General features: G+C 42.2%; 1 protein-coding gene across 2 annotated transcripts in view; it reads left to right on the forward strand.

Moving 5' to 3' along the window:
• The window catches only part of tet1 (tet methylcytosine dioxygenase 1), a 36,701-nt gene extending 22,955 nt beyond the window's left edge, over positions 1 to 13,746 (forward strand). For both annotated transcript variants that reach the window (XM_084947940.1, XM_084947939.1), the window contains exons 3-12: positions 3,069 to 5,265; positions 6,188 to 6,278; positions 7,994 to 8,087; positions 8,739 to 8,947; positions 9,030 to 9,180; positions 9,383 to 9,472; positions 9,684 to 9,821; positions 9,971 to 10,147; positions 10,229 to 10,373; positions 10,467 to 13,746. In XM_084947940.1, the coding sequence (XP_084804066.1) occupies positions 3,069 to 5,265; positions 6,188 to 6,278; positions 7,994 to 8,087; positions 8,739 to 8,947; positions 9,030 to 9,180; positions 9,383 to 9,472; positions 9,684 to 9,821; positions 9,971 to 10,147; positions 10,229 to 10,373; positions 10,467 to 11,485 (4,311 nt within the window). In that variant the 3' untranslated portion in view covers positions 11,486 to 13,746. The remainder of the gene's footprint in view (positions 1 to 3,068; positions 5,266 to 6,187; positions 6,279 to 7,993; positions 8,088 to 8,738; positions 8,948 to 9,029; positions 9,181 to 9,382; positions 9,473 to 9,683; positions 9,822 to 9,970; positions 10,148 to 10,228; positions 10,374 to 10,466) is intronic.

Genomic DNA, 13,746 nt, shown 5'->3' on the forward strand with positions numbered 1-13,746 from the left:
TTCTGATGTGATATGCAGTTAAAATAAAGAACAGCTTGTCTTCAGTGGATCATATGTTTATTCAAGATGTTAAAAACTAAGGATGGCTTTCATATTTTCAGTTGCCAGCTGTACAATGCTGTGTAAAAGTTCCTACAGTTCTAATAACCTTGAAAGTCAATACTTGCTCTGACCACCTTTATTCTTCAACACAACCTGAACTCTCAAGCTTTCTTCTAACTTTTTTAAGTAGTCTACAGGAATAGTTCTCCAGGCTTCTTGAAGGATATTCAAAGCTCTTCTTTGGATATTGGCTGTCTTTTTGCCATTGTCTGCCAAGATGATCCTACTGCTACAATAATGTTGAGGTCTTGGTCAGGAGGAGGCCAATCCATGACTGATTTTTTTTTTCCATCCCAGTATGCTTTCACTACATTGACAGTGTGAGATCATTGTCATGAGGAAAAATGAAACCATTGCCAATCAGATGCTTTCAAGATTGTTGGATCAAATCTGACAGTACAAAATCCTATCAGTTTGAGCCATGAAATTACCTCCACTGTGTTTTAACCAAACCAAATATTTGGATTAATTACTCGTTAAGTTGCCAGTTCTTGTGTAATTTGGCATACCTCAGCATTTTCTGTAAAGTCTCCTTTCTTAACATTGGCTTCTTGACAGCTTCCAGTTAGATTATTTCTGATGATGCCTCAATTAGCAGTAGACGGATCAGCTGATGCATCTCTCAGGTCCTGTGTCAGATCTTTGCTAAATTTATTTCCACTATCATAAGGATATGACTTTAAGATACTTTTTGTCTGCTGGACTGACTCTTGAGCATGCCAAGATATGCCCATTTTTCAGATAATATAAGGAAACTAAGGAAATGGGAACAAATGACATGTTTGTCCAACAGGCCCCCACTAACAAAATGCCTGAAAATACAATTTTTTTTTTTTTTTCAAAGTTGTCTGGTATGTGTAGACACAGCACTGATTGGTCCCTTGAGATAGGTGCCTTTTTATGCTTGAATTATTCACAGGGGAGTGGTTCACTAAACAAAAAACATGAACTGAAAGTGATCAGGGTACAAGGACTGGGCTAGGAAAGAATGAAAAAGACGCCCTTGTCCTAAGAAAACTGTGAAAGACCTTCAGAAAGACATGAGTACTACTGCTCAAGATGCCTTTAAAAAGTTACAAGAAAGTCTGGCTCTGTGGAAGCAAAATATAAAGAATTAGGGCTGTAGGGCTGCCACAAACGATTATTTTGATAGTCGACTAGTCACCGATTATTTTTGCGATTAGTCGACTAATCAGATCATGCATCCATTGGACGTAAAACGTACAGCTTATTGCACCAGCATGCATCTGCTCTTATATAACTATCATTAGCTTACAGCTTTAAGTGTTTAAGTTATGTGCTAACTAAAAATAAAGACAAGATGATAGTTTATTAAATTTTAATGAAATTTGCAGATTGTTTCGGTGAAGTTTAATAAACTCCTTGCTATCTAAAATATAACAGGACACCGGAGTATATTCTCCAGCATCTCACACTTCTGATAATCAGTTGTCTGCTTGACGTTTATTCAGCTGTGTAAAAACTATAACTTTAATCTCAGCCAAACCGATTTACTCAGGAACAAATAAAATACTAAAAAAAGCCAAACAATAACATTTTTAAGTTATCTAAGTGACTTATATATATTTAACCTGAGTAAGACAGCGGTGGGTTTGAAAACGATTTGCCGGGAGTCCGGTGTTCTCACGGGCTCTAGTGAGCCTTGAACCCCGGCTAGCTATCGAGCTGGTGGGTAACAGATGTCTCCGAAAACGTCGGAGCGCTTTTGAAAATATGTGGTGTCTTGATAAACTGAGCAGATATTTGAGGTTTATACAGATACATTCTCGCCTGAACATATGTTAAACGTTTATTTTGTGACCCAGAAAGAATAATAAGAGTAATATTAAAACTAACTAGCTGCCGCCATTGTTGGAAACAGAGCTGGGCTGCGCTATGAATTCTGGGACACAGCTTCTTCTTCTTCTTTGGGGTTTAACGGCAGCTGGCATCCTTGTACATGCAGTGCTGCCATCTTCTGTTTCAGTCCGTTATTACACTCTTAAATCCTACTACTTATTCCTGCATCTTTTGTGATCTTACAAAGCTTCAAACGATGCGTCGACTATTAAATCAGTCGTCGACGATTTTGATAGTCGACGTAATCGTGACTAGTCGACTAATCGTGGCAGCCCTATTTCAGAGTACTCTTTGCATGTTCTCGTAGAAAGTGCTTCTAAGAGAGCATGTATACTACAGTAGCAAACACACTTTACTCAAAGCCTTAAAACGTCTCCAGATAGTATAGGTTGTGGAAATAATTATCTGTGTACTAAACAGGTTGTAGTAGAACATGTTTAATAATGTTTTTGTGGGTAATCCATACGCCACGGTTGACCTTTGCATGATCACAGTTCATGAAGGTCAGGCGGTGCCGTAGCTACTGTGTGTAAGACCCACAGTGGGTTAATCACTCTTAACAATGCACAGGGGCTATACTGTAATGTCAGGCCAGCTGTGTGGATAATCACGTGTGCATGCACACACATGCATATCCAGGAGCACACATTCAAGCCCAGGACAAACACAACACGTACATACATGTTGCACACATACCCTCAGTGACCCACTGGAAGTAGCGCAGCCTTGAACTGTGGATGACTCCAAATGTTTACTTGTTGGCTCTTAGCTACTTTTGGGTCCATTGCTCTCAACACTCCTGAGCTCCGATATTAATGTAGTCGTTATCGAAGCCTCAACTGCGAATTATCTTAGTTTAACTTTTTATTAGCTGTGTTTAGAGGTCAGATTTGGCAAGATTTGTGAAAAAGGAGATTATTTGTTTTCCCAATGCCATAATATTTTCCACAGCCTTGATAGTGGCTGCAGCAGATGCTCGTGCAACGCTGAGAGGCAATCTGCTGTGCTCTGTGCCGTGACTGTTTAGAACAAGCTGATTCCCTGTGTACTGTGAGAGCTTGAGTCACCTCTTTCTTCTTGTTTCTCTCCCTGTCTCCGTGTTTCAGGTGGTTCCAGAAAGTGGGTTGGTAAATGGCACAGGCAAAGCACAGATGGATGACACCCACATGGCAGCAGAGGAGGATGAGGGGGAGGAAGGCCACATACCTCATACACAGACTCCCCCCATTACCCACTCACTCACCCACGACCAGGTCTTGGACCAAGGTGTACGGCCAATACTTATTAAAGGAGAGCCCGGGCTGGAGCTGACCAGCACTGCACCACTTCACCAACAAGTATGCTCTTCTGTGACATTTCAGAATGGTTCTGCTGCAAACCTGATAAAACCTAAACCTGGTGCTAATATGACCACTGTGTCTGCTTTGAAACGGACTACAATGGCATTTGAGCCTCAAAGAAATATCATAGCTGCAGTTCCTAAAGACTCTGAGAATGGACCCATGACTCCTCCAGATGACTTGTCAGTTCCACTAAAGAAGATAAAACAGGAGGAGCCATGGGTGTGGATCACTGAACAGACCACCACGCAGCTGAGTGATGAAGATGAGGTATGTGAGGACCCACTGGCTACGCTGGCAGCCGTTGTGTGTCTTTCTGTCACCGAGAGGAAGGGGCTGGAGGAGAAACTCTTCAGCTCTCGTGCTTCCATACTTCACTCCATCAAAACAGAGGCACCAGATTTGCACTTTGTGAGAAAAGAGGACTTGTATCTGAAAAGCACTCCTGTTAATCTGCAAAGCACTCCCCCACCCATTAAAAGTGAGCCTCTTCCAAGTGTCTTGTTACCAAGCGTGCAATCTTTGGCAGAGAGGAGAAACCTTAGTGTTGATCAGGCTATCGCTATTGAGGCCTTGACTCAGCTGGCAGCTATACCTCAAAGCACACCAGGGTCCATTAAAACTGAAAGTAAGTGTGAACATCCCATTTCTACTGCTGTGCCATCATCAGCCTCGAGTACAAATACAGTCCTGCAAGAAGCCAAACCCACAGTAGCTTTTGGCTACAACAAAGTCTCTGTCATCAGCTCACCACTACACCAGATGTCAGTTATACGACCTCCTGTGGCCAGACAAGGGAATGTCATCCAGCGCTCCAACGGGTTGAGCATAAACAAGCTGCAGAGCCTCTTGGAGGCGAGCTCACACAGTGATAAAACAATCTCCAGGAGGACAGAACAGGATTGTGGTGCTTTTGTCATTAAGTCTGAATTCAGTTATAAAACCCCCACTGATGTGAAGTTTAGTAAGGATCATGAGCGTCTGTCTATGGAGGGTGGGGTTGTTGCTAAAGTGAGTAGAAACAGAGATGAAGAGGAAGTGGCAGCTCAGCTGGCAAATTTAGCCTTCATCATCCAGTCCCAGCACAACCAGCAGTCAGAGAACAATCCTTTGAAAGGAGCGCCTGTTTCAGCTATCAAATACAACTACAAATCCCAGCAGCCCCCCAGTCAGAAAACACCTGTCAGGAAGAAAACAAAAGCTGCGCCTTCCAAGCCCAGAAAGAAGAAAACTGATGGATTAAATCAGCACACGCCAAATAGAGAGACGCCGTACAGGAGCAGAAACCAGAAGAATCCCTTGCAGGGTAAATCAGGACTTCACCACAAGAAAAACCTATTTCTGCCTCAGGCTCAAATTGATCTGAAGAGATACTTGGCTGAGGCACAGGAGGAGAGGAAGCAATTTATCCATCAGATTAACACTCAAAATATTTCACATTTAGGGCATCAGACTGAGAAATATAGCACTCTCACAACATTCAACCACATTTCCGGTCAAGAAAACCAGCCGTGGTCCCTTTCCAAAGGTCCACTTCACCAACATAATCCATGCAATGGTTACGCTGCAGGACCAGAAGAGTACGAAAAGCATTTGTTATCTCAGGTAGCGCAGCCCTGTGGTGGGCTGCAGCACGGTGCTGATCCTAACAACAGCCCAGCCAAATCAGCTTTTCTCAGCCCTACGTCTGGGCATCATGGTCTGGCTAATGGCTTCTCAGGGGCTCACCAGTCCCCTCCTCTAAGTCAACAAAGCTACTACAAGCTGGAGAGTTCAGGACCTGTCACTGTCCTGTCTACAACCACTGATGGGAGTCAGGGACACTCTGCGGACTCAACTCCATCCAAGAACGGCATCAACAGTTTTCTGGAGTCTCCCTCAAGTTTTCTGGATACCCCTACCAAGAACTTGCTCAACACACCTTCCAAAAAACTGGCTGATCTTCCATCCTGTCAGTGTGTGGGTGAGTTGCTTCTGTCTTCACTTCAACTTTTTAGCGCATGTGTTTCCATCACATTAAATTTGAACCACTTTGAAATTAAACAGACTAATGTACATGTTTTTCCTCTGGCCTGCAGAGTTGTTTATAAAGCTGAGTAGCTGTTGCTGGTGAGATTTGCCCAGATTGGACGATAACAGATAGAAAATATACAAATGACTGCCTTCTCTACGTCTAATGAAATTAGATTGCAGTCACACTATGGTCAAAGCATTAAAAAAGTGCATTTTAAAACTCAGCAGTAAAGTCTCTGTTGTGAGTCACTCAATTTAGAACATTTTTTTTTTCTAATCAACTAGACAACAAGTTCTGTGACAAATTCCTTTCTAATAGAGCCATCTAGTTCAATTATATTCAAGTAAAGTGAGATATCAGAATGAAAGAGGTGATATCTTCTAAACTGAGCAGCTTACACCAAAGCTAAGTATCACTGCAGGCCAGAGGGAAACATGTGTATTTGATTTTAGGGTGAGCCGTCCCTTTAGAGTTTTCTTTTGAGTGAGACTGCTGGTGTTTGACCTCAAACTGACTTTTTTCTCTCACTCTGACTCAAACATACACTCACACACACATACACTGTGTCCTAATTCAACAGCCAAATCGAGCATAAAAGGCTGCATTTCTCTGCCATATTTGGAGCAGGATTTTGAATGTTTTGTGGAGGCTTGTTGACTTATTATGATGCATTTCAAAAGACCTCCAAGGTGATGAACCCTAAACTGAAACTGAAATCCAGCTACATTTAGTTTGTATTTCAACATTAACCTGATGTTTTTATTAAAAATATCAAACAGGTTGTCTGTGTTTCTCTTTAAACGTGCCAGCAACGCATCAGTGGAATGCTATTTGAAGAAGTTGCTCCAATATTCATTGTTGTCTTTCACAGACCAGATCATTGAAAAGGAAGAAGGCCCTTACTATACTCATCTTGGGGCAGGACCCAGCGTCGCTGCAGTGAGGGAACTTATGGAGAACAGGTAGAGTGACTACAGCGGCGTTGTTTACACTCTGTGGGGTGTGTTTACTACCACAGCTTACTAGTAAACCACAGGCTTGGTGGAATGGGGCGGGATCACAACCATGCTATGTCATTAAAAGGAAGCACTGCTGAGATAGCTCAACACACACACAGCATGCTGAAACAGGAAACCCCTCTAGCTCAGACGACGGGCCCGTAAAGCAGGATGACATCTTGTTTAAATACAACTTGTGGTTCATCAAGTCCATTTGACAGCTACACTTAACGTATATTTTCAGCTCGGCTGGTAAAAATGAAATAGTGTAGTCTTTGGTCTAATTAGCTCTTTTGGACACATACCACTGCTCACTGTTACATTATACGAACCTTTGTAATTCACTAAAAGACACAAAGGGTTTATTTTGAAATGCTGTGAGGTTTTTGTGTTGTCAGTTGCTCTCAGGAAGGGTTAAGCTTCCTCATGTGTAATATATAGCATATTGCCATCCATACATGCTAGATATGGGCTTTTTGAGCAGAAATACTATTGCCCAACATCCAAATACTCTAACCACATCTCACCTTTTTTCAATCCAATGCTTGGTAGTTAGTTGCGCATTTTACTATTTTTCTTGTAAGTCGGTAAACAGCTTTTAGTTTTATTACCTCCACCTTCTGGCAGTAATAACGCATTACATCCTACCAGATTTTTGTTAGAAATGAGGGAAGATACAGCATCCCAAAAACATTAAGGGAGTACTTGTTCTCCACAGTTTAACAATAAGTCAGTTGAACTTTAGGGATGACAGTTTGGTTCAGTTAGGAAGCATGAACCATTGTGAACCCATTTCACCTACTTCAGTGTAAATGATCATGAACGGGAGGTCTCGAGATGCACCGTTACCGTTACCCTCTCCTTATCCCTCCACACTGTTGTTTTTCGTTTTGCTTGTGTCCTTGTTATTGCTGCTACCATGAAATGCTACCTGCAGGCAGCTAAGTTTCTTCAGGATGCCGCATCCAAATGTGCTGCCACAGCAAGGTTTGCTGTGTCTCAAGAGTGAGGCAGCTGGACAAGGCTGTAGAAGGGCATCAACCCAACAACAGGATCGCTGTCTGCACCTTTCTGCCAAGAAAAACAGGAGGAGCACTTCCAGAGTCCGACAAAAATCACCTCCTGTGGCTAATCATTTGCATGTTTCTGAGGAAACTGTCACAAGCAGACTCCACAAGGGTGTCGTCAGGGCTCAACGTCCTTTAGCCGGACCCACGTTCACAGATCAGCATAGTGCAGCTCAACTGGCGTTCACCCATGAACACCAGAACTGGCAGGTTTGTCAGTGGCATCTTGTTCTCTTGGCCGATGAGAGCAGGGACATGGATTTCACATAGAGTGCATGTAACAGAAGAGAAAGAGTCTGAAGACACCGTAACGAATGCTGTGATGACGGCAACATCAAAACAGGACACCAGTGTGATTTGCACCAAACTAAATGCATTCATAGTGTTTTATGCTTCCTAACTGAACAGAATGACCCTGGAGTTTAACTGATGTTGTCTTATTTTGTGATGAGTGGTGTATGTATATTTTAAACAAAAAATAGTTGTATTAACTGTTACATTTTTTAAATATTATTCTAACTTTCAGAAATTATGCCGATGACTTTTATATGTTCTTTTGTGAAGAGCACAGACTTATCATTTATTGTGTGTGTGTCTGTGTCTGTGTTTTAGGTATGGTGCCAAAGGAAATGCAATAAGGGTGGAAGTTGTTGTTTACACTGGGAAAGAAGGCAGGAGCTCCCAGGGGTGTCCAATAGCTAAATGGGTATGTGGTTGGTGTCTGTGTCCTGAATGTGTCTGCTGTAAATGTAAACATTGTTGTGAGCCAGTATATTTAGTGTAAGAAATGAAAGTCAGCCTCTGATTTATGCTTTTATCACCACCATGGCAAAATCTTAGCTGCCGCCAACCGTGTAACTAAAGTTTAAACATAGCGAGCAGTCTGAGACAGCGTACTTCTGCCATGGCTGCATAAACTTTAGAGTCTTTAGATCAAGAAGGATATATGGATTAGTTTGTGTTTTCTTTGTCTTGAACAGCAATTTTTCATGTTTCAGTTTTATTGGTATTTGTTTAGATATGACACAGAATGTTCGTCCAGGTATTCCTGGACCCAGTACCAGACCTTAATGTGGATCAAGTCAAAAAGTTAGCCACCTCCGGTACAATTTTCACATGAATCCATCCATAACTTCTTGATAATTTCTTCTAACAACACAAACAAACAGACAAACTAAAACCATCTCCGTGTCATTAAATTGCAAATTTATTCACAACATTTTCTGCCTAGTCTGGTGGTATGGCAGGTCACTTATAGTGATCTATGTAGTGAGCTTAGTGTATTCGTCTGTGTTGCAATCCAAGTTTCAAATGTGACTGACGTTTGTGTATTTATAAATTAAATGTCCTCTGACAGGTGATCCGTCGTGGCAGTGAAGAGGAGAAGCTGCTGTGTTTGGTCCGCCATAGGCCAGGGCACCACTGCGACTCGGCAGTGTTGGTGATCCTCATCCTGGCCTGGGAGGGAATTCCTCGGCCGGTAGCAGACCACCTATATCAGGAGCTGACAGAGACCCTCTTTAAGTACGGCTCCCCCACCAGCCGTCGTTGTGCGCTCAACGAAGAGTGAGTACCCCTTCTTTTATTTTTCCATAACACTTCTTTTTGCCTCTTTATTTTTCATTTGTTATTTCTCGTTTCTTTACAGTCGCACATGTGCGTGCCAGGGTTTAGATCCGGACACCTGCGGAGCTTCATTTTCCTTTGGTTGCTCCTGGAGCATGTACTTCAATGGATGCAAATTTGCACGCAGCAAAGTTCCTCGGAAGTTTCGCCTGCAAGGTGACTACCGAGAGGAGGTGAGAGAGTGTGCTTTTTTAATTTACAGCAGCAAACAATGAGTGAGCAGTACAGCTTACAACAAAATCTGAGAGAAAAATCGTCTCTTATTATTTAGTTCAAGCTAGTAGTTTTTTTGGGTTTGCCTGCTGATGAACCATGTTGGATATTACAACGAGTTAGAAGTAGGTTCCTTTGAACAGTGTTAGCTTTTATTTTCAGGAGTTGAAGGTAGAAAACAACCTTCAGAGTCTTGCCACCGAGGTCGCTCCCCTCTACAAGAAACTGGCTCCTCAGGCTTTCCAAAACCAGGTATGAAACGGGAAACGACCACATTCGTCTCTGGTAATCCTTTGCTCTCCTGGGCTTGACTTAATTCAGCGGAAGTGATTTTCAGTTAATCTTTTTCCTTAAATTGCCATACAGTCTCACTCCAGGCTACTTCTGGGACCTGTTTATTCTACGGTCTCTTAAGAGTTTTAAGAAATCTTTCCTTAGTGTCCTGTTTTTTCGGGTCTCACAGGTGGAATATGAGGCGGCGGGGGGTGAATGCCGGCTGGGCAAGAAGGAGGGACGTCCTTTTTCTGGGGTTACAGCTTGTGTGGATTTCTGTGCACACGCTCACAAAGACACTAGCAACATGAATAATGGCAGCACCGTGGTAAGCAAGCTTAAGAATGCGATACCATGTAATTTACTCCTACATGGTGCATCTAAATTTGAAGGTCAACAGTTTTTTGTTTGGAAGTATTAAACCGATCCTGTTTGTCTGAAAATTTAGCTTTTTGGCTTTGGGTTGGTGTTTTTTAGGTTTGCACTTTAACCAAGGAAGACAACCGTGCAGTTCGTAACATGCCAGAGGATGAGCAGCTCCACGTGCTGCCACTTTACAAGATCTCTGACACAGATGAGTTTGGTCACGCTGAGGGCCAGATGGCAAAGATCCAAAGTGGTGCTCTTCAAGTTCTGTCTTCCTTTCCTCGAGAGGTGAGTGAACCAAAAAGGATCTTGTTTTACTTGTGGGTCAGTGTGCAGTGTTTTAAATAATTCAATTTTGGTACATGTCAGGTTCGTCTGCTGGCAGAGCCGGTAAAATCAGCCCGTAAGATCAGACAAGAGGCTCGCCTTAAGGCTCAAGCAGAGCGACTGGAGAAGAAGCTTGGGGTGACTCCTCTCACTCCTGGAAAAGTGAAAGTTGAAAGCCCCAACAAAGGTAGTACATTCACGCCACTGGTCATTTAAGATTTATAGCTGTTTTAATATAACCACATTAAAATATATGAATTTTCTTCCAACAAAACAAAAGCTGGATACAACAGCTCTTACACACCTGTTAGTGTGGAAAGGTACCTACCAGAGAAGAATCAACCCTGCACTTATAACCAGATCAGCAGCTACCCCACTGCGGGTCCAGGAGTCAACCCGCAGAGGGAGGTCATCTCACCCAACACCCATGGCCTGCCTGGCCTCCAGTTTGGACAGAATGGCTCAGTTCTCAGTTATAAGACAATGAGTGATACAGTGAATGGTTATTCTCCAGCATCTGGTGACCAGTGTGCTCCGACAGAGTGTATACCTCCACGTAACACACCTGCTGACTATGATGGTGCTTTTAAAACTGAGCCCAGAGAGGTGCACTGTTCTCCTCAGCACAAACCTCTTCCCAGTGGGAGCGCTCCTCCTCCCTCTCCGTTCTCCCCCAGTCCAACCTCTGAGGGCCTCTTCAGCCGGCTCAATGGGCTCCATGGGTCTGTGGGAGATGTCACAGCAGAGGCTAGGGGTCATGGCCTCCCACCGATGTCTCCTCTCTCCTTCCCTGTACAAACTCCACCATTTGAACCAGATGAAGTGAAGCAGGAAGAGGTGTGGTCAGACAGCGAACACAACTTCCTCGACAGCGAAATAGGCGGAGTCGCAGTGGCCCCGTCGCACGGCTCCATCCTAATTGAGTGCGCGCGGCGGGAGCTCCACGCCACTACTCCAGTCCTCAAGCCAAATCGCAGCCACCCCACCCGCATCTCTCTAGTCTTCTACCAGCATAAGTCTCTAAATGAGCCGGGCCACGGGATGGCTATGTGGGATGCCAAAATGGCCAAGCGGGAACGGGACAGAGAGGAGGAGGCTGAGAGATTGAGGCTGGAGGGCAGCCTTAGTAAAGGTGCTGGAGGGGTGGAGGGAGAGGAGGAAATGGGTGAGGAGACAGAGGAGACGAGGATTATGAATGTCCCCACACGTAAGGCAGGGACTCTCCCAAGGGACGGGGTCATCACCGCGTCCCCGTATGCTCTTACCCAAGTGACAGGTCCATACAATCGCTGGTCTTAGTCAACGTGTTTTAAACCTTGACATTCACACACACACACACACACAGAAAACTCCTACACCATGTGCTTCTGCCTTACCTCAGACAATTTTAAACTGCTACTCTCATTTTTATTCTTTTTTTTTTTCCATCGTGCTTTTCTTATACCTGTTCACTTTGCCCTTCTTCGTCTCTTCCTTCAGAGCGATGAAGAAGACCAAAGGTTGTCGGCTTTTTAACTGTGAGTTTCGGTGTCGGTTTTTATTGTAAAGAGATGGTGCTTTGAAGCATTTAAAATACATTTTTAAACTGGTTTTATATACAGAACAAACAGAAAAAAAAAGATGTGATTATTTATTCTGATCATAACGATTTATATTTAATTTCTGGTGTAAGCCTGTTTACTGCAAGATTTCTACGATGACCTGCATTATGTGTTCAGATTTTATGTTGTACAGTAGAAATTGACTTTTTATTTCAGCCAGTAATTCTCTTTTCAGAAGATGAATCATTGGCTTTTTTTTTTTTTTACATTGGTGCCATTCTCACTGTAATCTTTATTAAGCAAACTCATTACATCACATTATGTAGAAAACAAGACTAATATTCTGCATATTTTTACTACAGATTGTCACATGTAGCATTACACATTTCCTTCTGCTGCCTCTGACTTCTGTCGGCGGTTGATGAAAGAAATGTACTTCCTCGGTCTGTTGTTTGTTTATTCGTTATATCCACATCTGGATAGTTTGTCTTTTATTCACAGATATGTATGGCATATTAAAAAGCACTTTTTTTTTAAACCTAACTTGAAAAGGGTCCCAGTCCATAGGCCTGAATATGTATGTACAGACAGAGAACTATATGACATTTTAGCATTAATCCTTTTTTTTTTTTTTTACAGTATTTCTGCACTTAATTGCGTTTCACTCATTTGATTGAAGATGACATACATATCTAATGAAACTAAACACCTAGCGAGGAATAATGAAATGCTACATCAGTAAAGTGCTTATCATCATTTGCACTTTACTTACGTTCAGCTTCTGGAAAAGGAATTCAGTTTTTTATAGGGAACAAGAGTGATTATAGGAATTAAAACACCTACTGTACATGATATTGGTGCTAAGAAGACCTTTTTTTTTCTTTCCAGAAACCACAAGTGTCAGATATGTCAACAGATCATGCTCGGCTTTTATGTCCATACTCTTAAGTTTGAGCATAAAGCTGCATTAGCCACTGCTGAATAATCAATCTGTTTCTTTTCCCTTGTCTTTTGTTGTGAAACCACTCAAACACCAGATCCCACTTAGCCAGCTGCCTAAGACGATTTCGGGTGCTCGACCTTTGTGAAAACTTTGTTTACAGAACGCTTTTTTACAGGGTCTAAAAAAAGGGGGGTTGGTGTCAACTCCTGATTAATCAGGATTTCTTCCTTGTTATTTTTCTGTTACCCATACAAGCAAAGCTCTTAATTTTAAGAATGAATCAAGAGATGGAGACATATAATATTCACACTAAAACTGATGGCATAACATTTCCTGTAGACGCATTTGGGTCTTTTAAACACTTTGACTTCCTTTTGGTGCTAATAGGACAAGATGTCAAGGTACATGCATTGACGCAACCTGCTTATGTACTGTATAACAGTGATGGCACGGTGCTTTTTGAAACTCAGCACTCACTGATCCTGTATTTGATTCAGTTCAGTTCATTTCTTCTGGTCGTTACCGGATGGCAACATCATGACATACCGTAATTTGTCAAGTACAAGTAAAACAGCGCACTATGGGCAGATGTCCACATAGAGTTCAAATGTCTTCCACAGTTAAACCCAACTCTGCAGCAGTTATCAAAAGTCACACAAATAAAGATGAATGTAAAACAGTTTTTTAAATGAGTTAAATTTAGAAAGAATATTTTTTGAACATCACGTGATGAAATTACAGTTCTAAATGTTTCTCTCGACTTACTGTGGGGGACAGTTTTAGTCCATTTCTTTAATCAACAAAGAACTAACAACGAGCACCAGCATTTAAAAAAATGGGGAAAAATTCTTAGTAGAAAATGTGTAAATATGTATGTGAACCATATTGTTTTTACTGTATTGTTACTGGTGTTTAGACAATGGGTGATCTTGCTTACTTTGAAACTGAATTACTGTACGTCGCTTAAAGTATATCCAGTTTAGACTTGAGAAGAGAATAAATTTCGCATTCCTTTTATGGATGGCTGATCTCTTTCGGGATTGTGAAATAAAGTCATATTTATATTTTGGACCTGA

The sequence above is a fragment of the Perissodus microlepis genome, chromosome 13 (assembly GCF_051167445.1).
Source record: "Perissodus microlepis isolate ML-2025 ecotype Zambia chromosome 13, ASM5116744v1, whole genome shotgun sequence".
Lineage (NCBI taxonomy): Eukaryota > Metazoa > Chordata > Actinopteri > Cichliformes > Cichlidae > Perissodus > Perissodus microlepis.